General features: G+C 35.5%; 1 protein-coding gene across 4 annotated transcripts in view; it reads left to right on the forward strand.

The window, feature by feature from the left end:
- Positions 1–20202, forward strand: part of si:dkey-237i9.1 (SEC14-like protein 1) — a 131144-nt gene that overhangs the window by 75714 nt on the left and 35228 nt on the right. For all 4 annotated transcript variants that reach the window (XM_042758106.1, XM_042758104.1, XM_042758107.1 and 1 more), the window contains exons 3-6: positions 1056–1205; positions 1391–1522; positions 10867–10995; positions 17327–17573. In XM_042758106.1, the coding sequence (XP_042614040.1) occupies positions 1056–1205; positions 1391–1522; positions 10867–10995; positions 17327–17573 (658 nt within the window). The remainder of the gene's footprint in view (positions 1–1055; positions 1206–1390; positions 1523–10866; positions 10996–17326; positions 17574–20202) is intronic.

Genomic DNA, 20202 nt, shown 5'->3' on the forward strand with positions numbered 1-20202 from the left:
AGGGGCATAACATTTCCGTCACACACTTAAAGGTATTCAGCCAATCACAACGCACTGGATAGCTGGCCAATCAGCATACACCTCGCTTTTCAGAACGATGAGCTTTGTAAAAATCTAGGCGGGGCATAGAGGAGCAACAATAATGTACATTATGTGGAAAATAATGTGTTTTTTGAACCTTAAACCGCATGAACACATTGCATTACACCAAATACACAACATAATGTTCTTTTTTGCAACGTCATATGATCCCTTTAAATTTCAGTTACTGTGTGCATGAAGAACAATTAATAGTGCTCTCTACTCCAGTGTTGTGATCTAACAGACACCCAGTAGAAAGTAACATGCTTTAGAAACAGCACTAAACTCCAGCAACATAGTCATTTTATGCAAAACCACTGATTTTATCTAAAGATCAAGTCTAATAATAGGAACATTGTATCATCTTAGAGAGAGTTTTATCGTCTTGACACTCAGAACTGAACGTGACATGCAGTTTGAATACTGAATGGAGGATGACAGACAGCCGCAGCGGAGGAAAGATTTTAAGTGAACTTGGATTTAACGACTTAAATATTCATCTGTACTTCACATTGAACTATGGAACGTTGTTAGAACACTTGAAATATAGTGCACAAAAACTTTATAGTGCTTTATAATGTTTTTTTGCCTTTCATGGGGCTTAATAATAACACAGAATAGTATATGCAGAATATCTCGTCTGACCTATACCCCGATCCGGCAGAAAATGGCAGTATTGGAGTCGATACCGATACTGAATTTCGTATCGGCGCACCCCTACTTTAAACAAATGAAGCCGTGATTCCTGGAATTGTTGCCCATGTTTCTCTGTGATGGTGTACTAAATAGTGATGCTACCTATCTGATTGATATCTTCCCCACTGCTCTCTTTCTGTGCAACATGTGGCCCTCAGTGACTTTATGCTCATGCTAAAAAAAACCCTGTACCTCTTTTCTCCCATACAGGAAAGCACGTGGGTTTTCAGTTCTTCTCAGTTCTTCAGTCGATTGTTCTGTTCTTCTCTCTTCCTCAGGCATATGAGAGGAGGTTTCCCACCTGTCATCTGATCCCCATGTTTGTGGACAGTGATGTGATCAGTGAGGAGACCAGTGAGGATCGGTCTTTTCATAAGATTGAGAGGAGGTGTAAACTTGATGTGGATGCACCACGACTTCTCAAACGGGTAAAGTGGAACCTCCCAAAGTCCCTTCCCTTTCCCTTATTCCCTCCACATTAAGTGATGTTGTTGTTTTGTCTGCATTGCCTGCATACAGTTTTTTGGCCAAGTCTTGTGATATAAGATGTTAGCTTAATTAAATTTTCAGATATGATTTGTAATAAAATGATTAATCCTGTATTTGTGTATAGATTGCAGGCGTGGATTACGTCTACTTCATTCAGAAGAACTCTCTGAACCACAGAGAAAGAACTCTTCATATTGAATCTCACAACGAAACCTTCTCCAACAGAGTCATCATTCATGAACTCTGCTGTTACTCGGTGAGAAAAATCACCCTCACATCTCAGAGGTGCTGTTAAGTATGTCATTAACAACTTCAATTTAGTTGTATAATATGATTAGACACCAGCATAATACTTCATAACAAATCAAAGGGCAAACTAGAGAAAAAATCTTGCAAACTTTCTAAAGTATAATAGTAAAAACTAGGACATAGCTACAGCCAGCACCACATAATTTTTTTGTTATTTTATATGGTAAGATGAGTCAGTATTATTATCATGTAAATGGCTAAAAAATGGGATTAAGCACTCAGAAGAGGAGTGATGGCAGTATTTGGCTACACCGTGTGTGTGGCCTCTAGGGATACCTCAATTCATTTTTGCATTTAAATAATTTCAGTGCATTTTATTCATCTCTGAATTGGCTGTTTTGCCTGCCCTTGAGTCTGTGTACTGATATGAGGAAATGCTTATAAAAAGCAACACACAGCAAGCATCTTTCCTTGTAATTACTTATTTTTTACATTTTAGCAGACACTTCATTTAGCAGACACTTTTATCTAAAGCGACTTACAAATGATGATTGTAGAAGCAGTAAAACCAACAGCAACATTATGTTAGTGCTGTGACAAGTCCCGGGTAGTCTAACGCAGTACATGTACTAAGGCTTTTTTTAATATAATAAATAAAAATAATAAATAGTAGGTAGAATAGAAAAACAATAGAGGATGCTAGTGTTAGAGGGTCAAGTTATTATTATGATTTTTTATAATAAACAAAAAGAAAACAAGTAGAATAGAAAAAAAAAGAGAATGCTAGTGTTAGAAGGTCAAGTTTTTTTTCTTTTATTAAATAGTCAAGTCACCTTTATTTATATAGTGCTTTATACAATAATGATTATGTCAAAGCAGCTTTACAGTGTCAAACAGGAAAATTGTTGTCAATAATGCAAGAGGACAATAACAGTCATTTTCAGCTCAGTTCAAGTCAGTTCATTGATGATTCAGTGATGTCATCATCCAGTTCAGCTCTCTTCCAAAAGTGTCTGTGCAATCAGTCAAGCATCCCCAACTAAGTTAGCCAAAAGTGACAGTGGCAAGGAACCAAAACTCCATCTGTGACAGAAATGGAGAAAAAACCTTGGGAGAAACCAGGCTTAGTCGGCGGGCCAATTCTCCTCTGGCTAGACAAAACCAGCATGGCGTGGTTCAATTGAACTGGATCCATATGGCTACGGTGACCTCGTAATAAGAATGAAAGAGACTAATTTTAGCGTAAATGCCGTTCTTCTTACGATGTAATGAGTACATTGGGTGTTAAGAGAAGTGTTCCCGGTTCCGGTTGACTTAATGCAGCCTAACAATCCTTTATAGAAATGCGACAGCCTATTATGTGTATGCCAGGTTAAAGAGATGGGTCTTTAATCTAGATTTAATCTGACAGATTGTGTCTGCCTCACAAACAACGCTAGGTAGATCATTTCAGAGTTTGGGTGCTAAATAGGAAAAGGATCTGCCATCCGCAGTTGATTTTGATTTTATTTTGAAGCTGGAGTTTATTAAGCGCACAGAGCAACCACCCAATAAAGCATTACAATAATCTAACCTTGAGCTCATAATCACATGAATTAACGTTTCTGTATTTGACATTGAGAGCATATGTCGTAATTTTGATATATTTTTAAGATTTTACAAATGTAAGAAACATGGTTTTCAAAGGAAAGATTGCTATTAAATAGCACACTAGGTTCCTAACTGATGACGAAGAATTAAAAGAGCAGCCTTTAATTGTAAGACAGTGTTTTAGGTTATTACATGCAAAAGTTTTTGGTCCAATAATTAAAACCTCTGTTTTTTCAGAATTTCACAGTAGGAAATTACTAGTCATTCAGTTTTTAATATCAACAAAGCATTCCGTTAGTTATGCGAATTGGTATGTTTTGTCGGGACACAAAGAGATATAGAGCCGAGTATCATCAGAATAACAGTGAAAGATAACACCATATTTCTTGATGATATCTCCCAAGGGTAACATATAAAGCATGAAAAGCAACAGTCCTAGTACTGAGCCTTGTGGTTCTCCACTTCTGATCGATGCAATACCTCGTCATTCACTGATATGAATTGATAACGGTCAGAAAAGTAAGATTTGAACCATGACAATGCAATTCCACTAATGCCAGCATAATTTTGTACTCTACTCAAAATAATGTTGTGGTCGATAGTGTCAAATGCAGCGCTAAGATCCAGTAGCACTAATAGAGATATACAACCATGATTGGATGGTAAGAGCAGGTCATTTGTAACTCTGATGAGAGCAGTTTTAGTACTATGGTCTAAATCAGGTCTAAATCCTTATTGGAAATCATCACAGATACCATTTCTCTCTGAGAAGGAACATAGCTGAGAGGATACTGCCTTTTCTAGTATTTTTGACAGAAAGGGAGATTTGAGATCAGTCTGTAATTGTTTATTTTTTTGTTAATTTAGCCACTGTATTGAATAAATGCCTGGGGTTGCGTTAATAAGCAAGAAAATAAGCAAATCTAGCAGTTTTTAGAGCTTTTCTATAAGTAGAAGTACTTTCCCACCATGCAATATGAAATACCTCTAGTTTTGTTTTCTTCCAGCTGTGCTCCATTCTCCGGGCTGCTCTCTTTTTTGATGAAGTCTGTATGGTACCCTGGTGGCCTATATACAGTAGACAATTTAAAAGTCTCAGGGGATTTATCATTAATGCTTGTTTTTCTGTATAACGTTATATGAAGCACCATTACTTCAAATGAATTATACTTGAAACCAGACTTCTGAGAAATACTGAACATATTACTGTAAACTGTAGTTGCACCTCCCCCTTAACCTTTTGGATGCGGCTCATGTTTATAACATTAATCTGGTGGGGGGGGGGGGGTCTTGGACTCATTTAAAGGTCCCATATTGTCAAAACTGAAATTTCCTGTCTTTTTTCACAATAACTGAGGTCTAGGGGCTATTTAACTACCATATAAGTTTTAAAACAGTCAGTCCACAGTAAAATGCACACAGCCTGCATAAAGTAGCTGTGATTTTTTTATGAACCGTTGTGACATCAGTAAAAGTTGTCATCAGAACCACACAGTCACCCCCTACAGTCACCAACCTGGGCACCGCCCACCATCCCACTATCCTTTTGTCGAACCCCCAGAAAACATCGCGTCCATGCCATTGCTGAGCATTGAGCAACAACAACACTGAAACATGTCGAAAAGGTTAACTTTAACCACGAAACCAGATTGACCGACCTGTAATTTTATACTCACGTTTTAACCACAGCTGTCATAATTTTTTCTGTCTGGTAGTAGCAGCAGATATGCGATTAAATTTCTAATTTGAGGCTGTATTACGTCGATTCTGGCACCCAACATCACAACAAGATGATATTTTAACCCTCTGGGGTCTAAGGGGTTTTGGGGGCCTGGAGAAGTTTTGACATCCCCTTACTTTTGTGCTTTTTTCAGTTGCTTATAAACATAAACATGGCTAAAGTCTAATAACACTGTAATCCGTAAAATCTGGGCTACAATAATATGTAAATGGCATGTATGTACATGATTGTGTTTTTTAGAAAACAACGTTTATGCATGGTTAGTGAAAAACTACAATTTTGAAGTCATTGAAATAAGGCAATAAAACACCTAGAGAACATTTGTTTACAAGACTGTCAAACGTGGACCTTTTACCCTAAAATTTTTGCTTGCAAATGTAAATCAAACGCCCATTCACAAACATAGCATGACTCTTTTTATCAAGCAACAGAGATAATCAGAAATAAACTGATATTAACATTAATCACTTTGCCATCTTAAGCAACAACGTGAAATGTTCAATGTATTTATAGAGTCTTTATAAAGCTTACCAATTTCTTAGTTCTCTTGGATATTGCTGTATACTTATTTTAATGCATTGTTCTTTTTCCCCTTTGTCTTTTCTGTTCTTCACTCCAGAGCGTTTCCCTCCTGTATTAATTTTGGTCATGTGACTCTGTACCAATAATGTGTCAAAGGGTGAGCGGTTGATATGCACTCAGTTTATTCATTTTTGAACTCATTAAAAATGCTAAAAACCGTTAAATAAAAATATTTCATTACATTATTTTTTAACAGCTAAGCTTTTGATTATTTATAACATTTTAATAAAGAAGCTTTTCACAGAATGATTTTGGAAAAATAGCGCCCCCTTCATGCGGTGCCCCATGCACTGCATATACTGCATACCCCATTTTTGCACCACTGATCTTACACTGACAATTTATTGTAAAGCAATGTTAATTAGTGTCATTCAGGCGGTATTATAGTTTTTGTCAATATATAGATTTTTTTTTTTCTGCTGTCATTTTCACTTTAAAGTTTTAGTAATTGTATTGTTTATTTTTGTTGTTTTTATTAGTTTTATTGATTTTTAAATATTTAGTCAATATAGTTATTACATTTTATTTCAGTTTTAGTGTTAGTTATTTTAGAACATCAAGATAAACTAAATAAAAATGGGAAATGTTGCCTTGTCAACTGTCTAAAACAGTACAAGTATTTTATTTCAGATCACATTTATTTTATTTCAAGTAACGTTTAATAATTAGTTAGCTATAATAACCCTGTTGTGTATATATTAGTGGTGGGCCATTATCGGCGTTAACGTGCTGCGTTAACGTGAGACTCTTATCGGGCGATAAAAAAAATATCGCATCTCAAAGTTGGGTTGGGAGCTGGGTCTATACTACGCAAGCTATGATGACTTTCACCTTGATATTTTAGCGAGGATGTATACCTAGCCGAACTGCACTGTAGGGGGCGAGAACGATTCTTCGAACCTGTGTGTATGCCTACTGTGAAATTACCACATCAAACGTGACGTGCTAACATGGATGCAGCTAAGAAGCCGCCGGGTTTGTTTCAGGGAAATTTTTAAGAAGCTTCCCAATGGAAACCTTGACAGGACTCACGCCTGTTTCATACATACTCCGTCTGCAGTGCGTATGCAGTCCGTGTGCGTTACGTATGTGGTGCAGAAGCAGCATGGACTCATACTCATTGTGCTTTCACACAGGACGCGCTTGCAGTCTGCTACTCGGTACGTAAACGATCGCTGCACTGCTGCAGACGCACCGCTCCTGGAATGCACTGACGGACTGCAACCGTGTGAACGCTGGAATCCGTTTAACATGGGTGCGTAAAAAAATACCCAACGCATACGCACTGCAGATTGAGTATGTGTGAAACAGGTTGTTTGCACCTTGTGCAATGCATAATTAGTTTACAGCTTTCTCAAGCAGTTTGTGATGCATTTTGGAAACCCCTGGTCTAATTCGCCACCTGGCTTGAGAAACCCATTCTCAAAGACTTACTTTTAGTCATTATTTTATTTGGGTAGCACACATATTCTGATTGCCTTCGGCAGCATTCAAATGACACATTAAAATATATAAAAACCAAGATTAAATCCAAAATAACATAGATAAAAAAAAATAATAAAAAAACAAAACTAATTGCACTGCACGGTACATTAGGGCTATAGTCCAAAAGTGCGCACACTTGGAGAATATATATATATATGTATGTATGTCTATATATATATATATATATATGTATGTATATATATATATATATATATGTGTATGTATATATATATATATATATATATATATATATATATATATATACACACACAGTACAGGTCAAAAGTTTGGAAACATTACTATTTTTAATGTTTTTCAAAGTCTCTTCTGCTCATCAAGCCTGCATTTATTTGATCAAAAATACAGAAAAAAACAGTAATATTGTGAAATATTATTACAACTTAAAATAATAGTTTTCTATTTGAATATACTTTAAAAAAAAAAAAAATTATTCCTGTGATGCAAAGCTGAATTTTCAGCATCATTACTCCAGCCTTCAGTGTCACATGTAACATCCAGTCTATCACATGATCATTTAGAAATCATTCTAATATTCTGATTTATTATGAGTGTTGGAAACAGTTCTGCTGTCTAATATATTTGATGAATAAAAGGTTAAAAAGAACTGCATTTATTCAAAAAAAAAAAATTCTAATAATATATTTTCTTTACTATCACTTTTTATCAATTTAACACATCCTTGCTGAATAAAAGTATTGATTTTATTTAAAAAAAAAAAAAGAAAAAAAAATTACTGACCCCAAATTACTGACCAGTAGTGTACAATTGTTATTACAAAATATTTATTTTTTAAAAACATAGCTTCTTTTCTTTTCTTTTTTTTTTTTTTATTCATCAAAGTATCCTAAAAAAGTATCACATGTTCTGAAAAAAATATTAAGCAGCAGAACTGTTTCCAACTTTGATAATGAATCATCATATTAGAATGATTTCTAAAGGATCATGTGATAATGATCCTAAAAATTCAGCTTTGCATCACAGAAATAAATGATAATTTAAAGTATAATACATTTAAAAACAATTATTTTAAATTGTAATAATATATCACAATATAAATTTTTTTTTCTGAATTTTTGATCAAATAAATGCAGGCTTGATAAGCAGAAGAAACTTCTTTCAAAAACATTAAAAATAATAATGTTTCCAAACTTTTGACCTGTACTGTGTGTATGTATATATATATAAAAAGAATGCGCTGAAAGATGAGGAGGAGCCGATCAAAGTTGAGGAGGATGAGGAGGAGCCGATCAAAGTCTGCCGCCGTTTTCATATGAAATTTAAAGGGGACTGAGGTGATCACAAATTTGTGTACAGTTTAGGGGGGCTGAGCAGTCATTTATATGCTATAGCCCCCCTAAAAATGGCCTAGCGACGCCCATGGTTACGGTTATGGAGCATTACCATCTGATACTGACATGGGGCCCCCTGGAGGCCACGGGGCCCTATGCAACCGCTAATATCGCTTATTTGGTTGATCCAGCTCTTGGCACCACACTAGCTAGATGTTGTGAGTTGAACACCTCACCACTCCAAGATACCTTTAAGGCTGTATCTGAGAGGTAAGACTTGAACCAATGGGGTGCGGTTCCTGATATACCCTTTGCCGTGAGGGTTGACAGGAGAATCTTGTGGTTAACCATGTCAAAAGCAGCGGACAGATCCAGAAAGTACAAGTACCTATTGTAATGAGAAGCATTTCTAAACCTGTTGTCCAACAAAAGAGAACATCATAACACGTTTTTACTCCACATCAGTCGAAAATGTAGATAATATCTTTTCGTGACCTGATGTTGCTTATTACAGAATGAGGCAGAAAATATTTTCTATACTGTAATAAAGGGTATGTCGATTAGCAATGGATTATAAATATACTTATGAAAAAACCCAAGATGGTTTGAAGAACACAGATAAACCATAGGCTATATTGTTGCAGTTGTGTGTTTATAGTCTTCATGTTTGATTAGTTTAAGCATTTCTATCTTCTTTATATTCACTTACAGCGATAAAATGCCTTTATCCATCTTAGGAATTTCCTGAAATGTCATAAGTTCTGTTACTTCTGTGATGCATATGTGGAGGCCCTCTGGTGACCAGTATGAATGAAACGGACATTACATATTTTAAAAAATCCCATAAATTACAAATCAATCAATATAAACCAAAAACAAAATAAACATTTAGAACATTTATTTTCAGAAAATGACAACTGGTCAAAATAACAAAAAAGATGCAGTGTTTTCAGTGCTCAAATAATGCAAAGAAAACAATTTCTTACATTTTTAAACAAAACAATACTAATGTTTAAACTTAGGAATATTTCAGAAATAAATATTTGGTGGAATGACCTCTCCAACAGTCTTTCACATTGCTGTTGGGTGACTTTATGCCACTCCTGGTGCAAAAATTCAAACAGCTCAGCTTTGCTTGATGCCTTGTGACCATCCATCTTCCTCGTGATCACATTCTAGATGTTTTCAGTGGGGTTCAGGTATGAAGATTGGGCTGGCCGTGACAGGGTCTTGATCTGGTTGTCCTCCATCCACACTTCGATTAACATGACTTGATTGGCATGGAGCATTGTCCTGCTGGAAAAACCAATCCTCAGAGTTTGAGATAAATATATTGATATAATTCACTAATCTTTTAATTAATACATTGTTCAAAAAAATAACAAAGTTGCTCTTCTATCATATGTATATATATTTTTCTGCAAGAACACAGTACAATATATTTGCGTAGTTGTCAAAATGAATGTACTGTGAATGTTTTATAACACCAAAGAGGCATGTTTTGGAGAAGTTTGTGAGAACCAGTGGTGTTTATGTACATTTGGGCATCAGATGCTCCAAACATAGACATGATTGCTTATTTTGATAGAGGAACTGTTCACTGATTATGTCGACCTACCTTTAGACTGTTTACACACATTCAGAATGTTTTTATTTTTCATTTGTATTTTGTTGTGCAAGTAATTCTTAACTGATCCATATAGTAGCTATATGCATTTTTTCGCATCTCCCTGTGGTCTTGTTTGGTATGGCAGGTTAATGTCTGCTTATTTGTAAAAGTTACTGTATAATTGAGCTAAGTACTTTTAAGTTTAAAGAATGTCTGCAGTGACATTTTTTTTTGCAAAGTATGATTCCAAAAAAGAACACTAAAAGAAGAACACTATTTTGTAAAATTAATAACACTAAAATACAAAGATTTTTGTAAATAGAAAAGGATGGGGGACCTTGCAGTATTAATTTGGAGAGGAAGGGGTCCTTGGAGTAAAAAGGGTTGGTAAACATTGCTCTGGACTGTTCCGTACAGCTTTAAGGTTTGAATTTCCAACTCAGTGTTTTGCATCGGTGCCACCATGATTTGGTTTCCACCTTTTTACTGTCTCTGGCCAGAAGCGCTAGAGTAAGCATCTAAATTCCTATAGAGCTACTAGTGCCTGTTTTTGGTTTTTAGAGATTATTCAGGTAATACAAGCCGTGTGCATCATTCCCGAGTGAATGATGAGAAAGTTAATGGGGTCAGATCCTCTAAGGCCTCCTTTAAAGATTCTATTTATAGGAGTGTTACAAAGGAAAAGCTCTGAGGTGCAAAATCACTACCTCAGGTTCCCTGGAAGGTTAGCCAGTGACCAAAATGTGGCTAATGAAACACGTGTTGTTTTGTTCACAGTGCATACAACTCATACAATACTGATTTGCTTTTCAAATTCTAACTCCTGGAGTAAATGTCCAGTGTGTTCTTTTGCTCAGATCTAATATGGTTGTTCAAATAGTGTAGTCTGTATCTATTACTTCAACATAAGTTGTTATACTACTCTCAACTACTTAAACTGATGTAGAAATATTGGATACTGACAACATTATTTTTATAATACTCTTTTACTGGCAGTTTAACAAAGTTGGCATGTGTTCTGTTGTCTATTGTAGGTTCACCCAGAAAATGAAGAATGGACATGTTTTGAACAATCTGCCAGTCTGGACATCAAATCTTTCTTTGGTTTTGAGAGCACAGTGGAGAAGATCGCCATGAAGCAATATGCCAGCAGCATCAAAAAGGTGTGAAGCCACACTGCCGCCTTCTAAAACCATATACACATGTTGGTTTGTTTTTCATTTACCAGTAGTTGATGACTTGCTAAACCCTAACCGTACCTGTAAATCTGAGGCTTAAGTCATGTTCACACCAAGAATGATAACTATAAAGATAACTATATTAACATCCACATTAGGGATGTCAACGATTAATCGATGATCGATTAATTGTCGATAATAGATGCAATCGATTAAGGCTGTCGATGGTCGGTTAACCGATTTAATGTTGGGCTGCGTGCGGCTCATGCGCAGAACACGTGAGAGCGGCTGTGAGTGACGGTGAAGGTATATAAAAGCATCATCATTCATTCACAATGTACAAATTAAGCTTTTAATGTGATTTAAACTTTAAAGTACATTAAAATAGAAACAACATAAAAGTTCTTAATAAGCATAAAAAGCAATAGAAATGTAGTAACTAAGTCATTTCATCAGATAATTGTTTCATATCGTGTGCTTTGCAGGGCTGCAGGACACAGGACAGGTAGTCATTCCTACAACTTGTTAATTCGTTCCTACGACTTATTCATTTGTGGCAATTGTCCATGTTTCATTAATTTTTTTCCCTAAATAACCCATGATTTAAGTGAATAAGGGAACAAATTAATCAATCGAACGAATTCTTAATTCATGAAATCTTTAATTTCCCTTCCCATGTGTACCACAGTAAGAGATGCGAAAACAGTGATTAAAAGTGAAATATAATAAAATAAACATGCGAAATTAGAGGGTTAGACTGTGACGATAAAGAAAAGAAACAATGCCTCAATGTTATTGAATTTGTGGAAATTCGTGACTAACCGGCAAACCAGAACAAAGCCGCGTAAATGAAGGCTATGGGGTCGAACGCATCCAGATACATGGTCACTATCTAACATTTTCCTATTATTCCTCTAATAAACAAAGCTTTTATACCACACTTGTCATAATCAGAGCTTAAAATTTGTAAACAAATAATTGCTGGATTCAAAACAGCGATTAATAGGCGCTGTGACCGACACTGACAATACGTTTTCCCATGCGCGTTTAGTGATGTCACTAAATGGTGACGCCATCGTTCACAAGTCTCTGCATGGACCTAACTAGTGCAGGTTCTCATGCCCTGGGATAAAATGGGATCCTTTAAGGAAAATGTATAGCCTATATAAGTAATAGGCCCAACATAAAAATAACATCGTGCAAATAATTTGTTTTCACGATTGTTTTTTATTTTTTTAAATATGCGAAATATATCCGACTTAAATAATTAAAATAACGGATTTAAAACAGAAGTGTGGTGGTGCTCCATAAGTTCACGGGGAAAAAAAGGATGACAACGCATTCTGTTTGTTTGCTTTATTTTATTTTTATTGTGAGTGTGCACAAATGAAAGTAAACACTTTTGGGGAAAATATATATATATATATATATATAATATTTATATATATATATATATATATATATATATATATATATTATATTTATATTTTATTTTTATGTTTCTAGCTGTTTCGATCGCGCCGGAGCCTGCTGCACACGTATAGCCTATTCTAGCGATTCAAACTTACATCGCAGTCTGTTCATTATCAAAAATAAAAAAGTCAACTAAACATATAAAAGGTTACACTGATCAGTTTAAGTAGAACGTAGTATACGGTTCACTCTGCTGTTAAGGACGGTTTTGCTCATATGAAGAGGATGATCTTTTCCGTCTATATGCGAATGCGTGTAAAATACAAGCCTAGTTTCCTTTTTAAATAATAACATTCAAATACATTGCGAATATGGAAACATTTGGATTTGTGCCAAATGAGACATGAGCAAGCAATAACCTCCAAATAAATCTAGCCAAAGCCGCGCTCGCTCATCCTCGTCTGCACACATGCACTGTCACGAACTAATGAACTGTATGACGGATTTTTAAAAACAAATAGGCGTACCGGAACGCAAAAAATTACAAATCTGACATTTTCTAGAGCGAAATATATCCGACTTAAATAATTAAAATTACGGATTTAAAAACAGAAGTGTGGTGGTGCTCCATAAGTTCACGGGGAAAAAAAGGATGACAACGCATTCTGTTTGTTTGCTTTATTTTATTTTTTATGTGAGTGTGCACAAATGAAAGTAAACACTTTTGGGGGAAAATATATATATATATATATATATATATATATATATATATATATATATATATATATATATATATATATATATATATTTTTTTTATTATTATTATTATGTCTCAGCTGTTTCGATCGCGCCGGAGCCTGCTGCACACGTATAGCCTATTCTAGCGATTCAAACTTACATCGCAGTCTGTTCATTATCAAAATAAAATAGTCAACTAAACATATAAAATGTTACACTGGTCAGTTTAAATAGACCGTAGTATACCGGTTCACTCTGCTGTTATGCCAAGGACGGTTTTGCTCATATGAAGAGGATGATCTTTTCCGTCTATATGCGAATGCGTGTAAAATACAAGCCTAGTTTACAATATAAATAATAAAATTCAAATACATTGCGAATATGGAAACATTTGGATTTGTGCCGAATGAGACATGAGCAATAACCTCCAAATAAATCTAGCCAAAGCCGCGCTCGCTCATCCTCGTCTGCACACATGCACTGTCACGAACTAATGAACTGTATGACGGATTTTTAAAAACAAATAGGCGTACCGGAACGCAAAAATTACAAATCTGACATTTTCTAGAACAGAATCCAGCCGGATAAAATTAATGTGAGCAAGCTTTGCTGCAGCAGTGCCGATGTAATTCACTTAATGTGCAGCGCAGTCACACGCGCGCCACAGTTGCGTTTGGGATAATTTTATTTTAAATACCATAATGTCAGTTGAAAACATTGCAATTATGTTTTAAAATACAACAACGATAACCACAAAACCATTTAAAGAGGCGTGTTTAACGGTTTCCGTGCGGGATACGAAACAGTCTACAAAGTAAAACTACCTCAAAAGTATGGCGCGCTCTCTTCATTTTATGAAATCATCATAATCACATCTATTCATTTTAGAATCCTGCTACTAGCATTTTATTCAGACTAAAACCTCTTTAATTCAAGTGAGAAATTATTTTGTGTGTGTGGCTTTTTCACATCCTCTCATACCGGTGACTGCGTGCCTGCAACAGACGCATTTTGTAGCATTATGGTTAACGATTAATCGATTAATTGATCGTTAATTTAAACGACGATCGATCATGGAATTAATCGAAATTTGACATCCCTAATCCACATCAGCCGACCGTATCATCTGTTTAAAATTCTCGAGCTTGTTAAAGCAAGATTGATTCTGATTGGGTGTCAAAAGTTCAAATCATTCATCAGCTGTAAAAAAAAAAAAAAAAAAAAAAAATTCTGAAAGTGATTCCAACGATATTGTTTCTATGGGCCTTTATCGTTATAGCTATGGTGTGGACTCTGAAATTCTTTAATGTTGATAATGATTTTTAGAACTATAGTTATTTTTGTAGTTATCGTCCTTTGTGTAAACAGGCTTTTACACAATTTGCTGATATAGCAATGTATATGAGGACCACTTCAGATGTTCTTACAATTCAGTTTTTGGCATTTTTCACTATATTAGTTAAGGTATTTTTAAAATGTTTATGGCAGTATTATGTTTCACGAAGAAAATGTAGGAGCAATTTAATGCAAATGCTAATCTTACCATGAAAAAAATAAAAATTTACGAAAAAGAACAAAACCCTATTTAAGTTCTGCATTTAGGTCTGTATTTTACAGCATTAATGTGCTTCAATAGAAATTTGAAGGAATACATCATGTTTATCCAACACAAATGAGGTACTATAACCCAATAGTAAAATTACATTTCCATCCAACTATATTTCGTGTTTTCATAAGAGAGGTTCAAGGCCAACCATTGTTTTAATGTCAACAGTAAGCATTTTGTAGAAAGATGGAGACCTCTCTGAAAAATAAATACACTCACTTTGTCCTAATAGTGATGATTTATGGATTTATAAGGGCTAGATTTATGAAATCATGACTCTTCAGTGCTGTGTCATGTCCGTGGCAAGTTAATATCATATAATAATTATTATTAATACTAGAAAACTAGAAACTTTCTATACAAAGGCAAATTATGTCCATTCTAATAATGATCAACTCATCTCCCTTCTTTGCTATGAACAGCCATAATAACTAGGGATGCACGATATTGGATTTTTGCTGATATCCGATATGCCAATATTTTTCAACTCATTTTGGCCAATAATGATATATTTCATTAGTGAATAAATCAGTATATATAAAATTAATTTACAAGTGTCAGGTTTGATTTTTTTATTTATTTTTTTTATTTTTTTTATGTAAGCTATAGCTTTATAGACCTTTAAATTAAAACATACTCATTATTTTATGACATCAATCACTGCTTTATTTTATCAGAAACACAGTCTAAAAATTATTTGGGTAGGCTTATTTACTTAGCCAACAGCGCCCCCTACAGATTGAAACTCCTTATCGAACGGGCGTTAGGACCTGGGGGAGGCTGCTGCTGCTACTGCTACTGCATGTGCTATTACTGCTTACTCTATCAAACACTGAACGCATCATTCTGTACATGCTTTCACAGATTAAATGCAGTGATCCAAAACAGTCAATCTAATAATCATTCAGACAAAAATTTGCTAAAAGAATAAGCCACACTGCTGACGTGATCTAATCAATAGCACACCCTGAGCACATGTGAGTTAAGATATTCCTCTTATCTGCAAAACATATCGGTTTAATTTTCCATATCGGGCCGAAGCTGATATGTACATTTAAAGCCATTAACGGCCGATTCCGTATCAGTGTTACAGACGTGACAGTTATGGATGCTTCATATTATATTAAATACATAGCCATACTATATGTATCTATATGACTGACACAAATGTTTGCCATGTTGTTGATGACTGATACTGTGTACGCCTAATGAATATGGCACAGGCGGACTATAGGACAAATACACTTGTCCAGTTCCTCTGCAGTGCGTCCCAGGCCACATCTTGAAGTGGTTTGAGTGATCAGATTTAAATCCATCTCAAAAGAATTTCTGAGGGCATTTGTACAGGGTCTTTTCACTATCAGATAGCTATCCAATCAGAGAAAATGCATGAAGTGACCAAGTGTAAACAGGCCCTAAAAGTGTAGACCCTGAATATAAGACAACCCCATTTTTTTCAGGTGTATTTCCAAGAAAAAAAAAAAAAAAAAATCCACTCTTATATTCAGAACAGCTGTTGATTTAACGAGCTAATATAATTGAATAGTTATGGAAAAAAATAATTTGTAAATATTTTTACCCAATGAACGTACACCCCCGCCCCACAAGCATTATCTTACATTTTATAAGATGTGTTTGACTTGAAGCAGTGCTGCGCAGACCGACCAGTGTATGACATCAAAGTAGCACGAGAGCGATTCGGAAGCATGCAGAGCCACCTACTCTCTATAGCTTTCATGGTTCTTAGATGACATACACTGATCGGTCTACGCAGCACAACTTCAAGCTGAACACACCTACATGATTGATTGGTGACGAAAATGATGCAAGGCTGTGTGATGTAGCCTATAGAATGCAGTGATATCCCCCTTAAAATTTTTCAAAATGGGCTGGACTGAAAATATTGATTTCCCAATTTCAACAACTACATTTTAACAGGGTTATCAAATCCCAAGATAAATATTTTAGTCCACGCTGTTTTCAACTGAAGTGGGAATAAAACTTCAGTTAACTATAGCACACCTCCTGTCTAATAATTGCAAAAAGAAACAAGATCTCAGCTTTAAAATTCATGTCAATTTTATCACGAAATTCAAACAAATGTAATTTTGATGCTTTTTAATGTGGCATGACAGATCATAGCGCCACAGTTCAAATAGCAGCGAGGAGCACACGTGAATAGATAATCTCTTCCTCTTTTCTGCTAGTTAAAGCACAAAATAAACATTAATGAACATTGGAAGGTATATTGAAAGACACAGAAGAACTTGCTAAAATGTATAAAAAAAACATTTTTTAATGGATTTTATATGCTTTCCATAGATAAATTCCAATTTCAGAACTGTCACTTCTTTAACAGAGAGATGTCACATTCGTAACTGTTTTTTTCCTCCAAATTGCAAAAACGGTTTGTGAATTGTAATTCACAGAAAGTCTGTTGTCTCACATAAACTTTTTTTTGTCACATCTGTAAGGCATGTGTATTGAAATCATTGAAGAAAAAAAAAGAGTAAGCTGTGAAAAGTGAAATGTGAGTGATGTGTTCTTATTTCTCTATAGGGTAAGGAGATTATTGAATACTACCTGAGGGAGCTAGAAGAGGAAGGTATAACTTATGTACCTCGGTGGAGCCCTTGCCCACCATCACCCACAAAGCCAGTGGTGCCAGTTGTTATTCCTGCATTGCCTATCACTCCCACAATCTCCATTGAAGCCCCTCCTGAGAGCGTGAATGAGATTCAAGTGTGTAAAGAGGGCAGCAGTCCTACGGGCAGCCTGAACGACGCCCTTGTAGCCAGTCCAGATGGTTAGTACCAACACTGTTACCACACTGGCCTTTTCACTCTAAAAAATAATGTGTTAGTTCAAACAACAACAAACAAAAAAATAAATAATTAAATAATTTTTTTTTTTGAGTTAAGACAACTTCTAATGAAATTATGTTCAACCAACAAACTACGTTGAGTTAGAAGAACGTAATCACTTGTAACATATTTTTTTTTTATTTTAAAGTTGCTCCAACTAATGGATATGTGAACCTGGAACCAATTTATACACTCACTGGCCACTTTATTAGGTACACCTTGCTAGTACCGGGTTGGAACCCCTTTTGCCTTCAGAACTGCCTTAATTCTTCATGGCATAGATTCAACAAGGTGTTTGAAACATTTCTCAGAGATTTTGGTCCATATCGACATGATACCATCACGCAGTTGCTGCAGATTTGTCGGCTGCACATCCACGATGCGAATCTCTCGTTCCACCACATCCCAAAGCTGCTCTCTTGGATTGAGATCTGGTGACTGTGGAGTCCATTTGAGAAAAGTGAACTTTGTGTTGACTAAAGTGAACATTGTCATGTTCAAGAAACCAGTCTAAGATGATCTGAGTTTTGTGACATGGTGCATTATCCTGCTGGAAGTAGCCATCAGAAGATGGGTACACTGTAGTCATAAAGGGATGGACATGGTCAGCAACAATACTCAGGTAGGCTGTGGCGTTTAAACAATGCTCAATTGGTACTAAGGGGCCAAAAGTGTTCCAAGGAAATATCCCCTACACCATTACACCACCACCACCACCAGCCTGAACCGTTGCGACAATGCAGGATGGATCCATGCTTTCATGTTCTTTACACCAAATTCTGACCCAACCATCTGAATGTTGCAGCAGAAATCGAGGCTCATCAGATCAGGCAACGTTTTTCCAATCTTCTGTTGTCCAATTTTGGTGAGCCTATGCGAATTGTAGTCTCCGTTTCCTGTTCTTTGCTGACAGCAGCGGCCCATCTGCTTCAGGGTTTGACGTGTTGTGCGCTCAGAAATGGTATTCTGCATACCTTGGTTGTAACAAGTGGTTTTTGAGTTACTGTTGCCTTTCTATCATCTCTAACCAGTCTGCCCATTCTCCACTGACCTCTGACATCAAGAAGGCATTTTCGTCAACACAACTGCCACTCACTGGATATTTTTTCTTTTTCGGAGCATTCTCTGTAAACCCTAGAGATGGTTGTGCATGAAAATCCCAGTAGATCAGCAGTTTTTGAAATACTCAGACCAGCCCGTCTGGCACCAACAAACATTCCACGTTCAAAGTCAACTTAAATCCCTTTTCTTCCCCATTCTGATGCTCGCTTTGAACTCGTCTTCACCATGTTGCTGCCATATGATTGACGATTTGTTTTACCAAGCAACTGAATAGGTGTACCTAATAAAGTGGCCAGTGAGTGTATGTTTTTTTGTTTCTGTTCAAATTCACAGCTACAGCACATGCTAAATGTAACTTATTTAGCATGTATATTTAATTAACAAGTAAGATGTTACTTGTCACTGGCATTAGCACAGTCATTGCTAATAGCGTCAATGTAGTGATTACCTTCACTCTTCAGCAATGGTAACCACAAAAACTTAACATTACACAGATTATGTTATGTTACATTGTTAACAATATAGCAAAAACTATTTTAAATGTCAAACATAACAGCATTAAACACTAACAGGTCTTTTATTGTTTTATAAACAATTTTATTGCGTCACTACAACTTAACTTACATAATAAAGAAATTCAGTTAACGCAGATATTTGAGTTTAAATGACGCACAGTATTAAATGGATACTCCACCCCAAAATGAAAATTTTGTCATTAATCACTTCCCCCCCATGTTGTTCCAAACCTGTAAAAGCTTCATTCATCTTCGGAACACAATTTAAGATATTTTGGATGAAAACCGGGAGGCCTGTGACTGTCCCATTGACTGCCAAGTAAATAACACTGTCAAGTCCAGAAAAGTATGAAAAACATTGTCAGAACAGTCCATCTGCCATCAGTCAACCGTAACGTTATGAAGCGACGAGAATACTTTTTGTAAGTGAAGAAAACAAAAATAACGACTTTTCAACAATTCCTTTGTCAACAGTCTCCTCTGTGTCACTCCACAGTCACATGCCTCCCAGTTTCCATCCAAAATATCTTAAATTGTGTTCCGAAGAAGAACAAAGCTTTTACAGGTTTGGAACAACATGGGGGTAAGTGATTAATGACAAAATTTTCATTTTGGGGTGGAGTATCCCTTTAAGTTAATGTAATGATAAACATTATTATTTTAACTAAACTCAGCCAAATAATTTTTGCAACTTAAAAGGTTTAAATATATTATTAAATTTGAATTTTTAACTTGCAACCATGCATTTATTTAAGTTGAGGTAACAGGTCCCCCAAGTCATTTTTTAAAGTGTACTTAATATCGTAGAACATTCTATTCATTTTACCTTCCCTTTTGTACTTTGACTCAAAACACATCTATACAACAAATAAAGCATACTTCACTTTATTAAAATTTAACGTAAAAAAAAAACAAAAACAAAAAACTAAAACAAACAAATGTTAATTTAGAGTTTGTTTGGGAACATTTGTTCAGGTTAAATTTTCATATAAAC

Source organism: Cyprinus carpio, chromosome A6 (genome assembly GCF_018340385.1).
Source record: "Cyprinus carpio isolate SPL01 chromosome A6, ASM1834038v1, whole genome shotgun sequence".
NCBI classification, from domain to species: domain Eukaryota; kingdom Metazoa; phylum Chordata; class Actinopteri; order Cypriniformes; family Cyprinidae; genus Cyprinus; species Cyprinus carpio.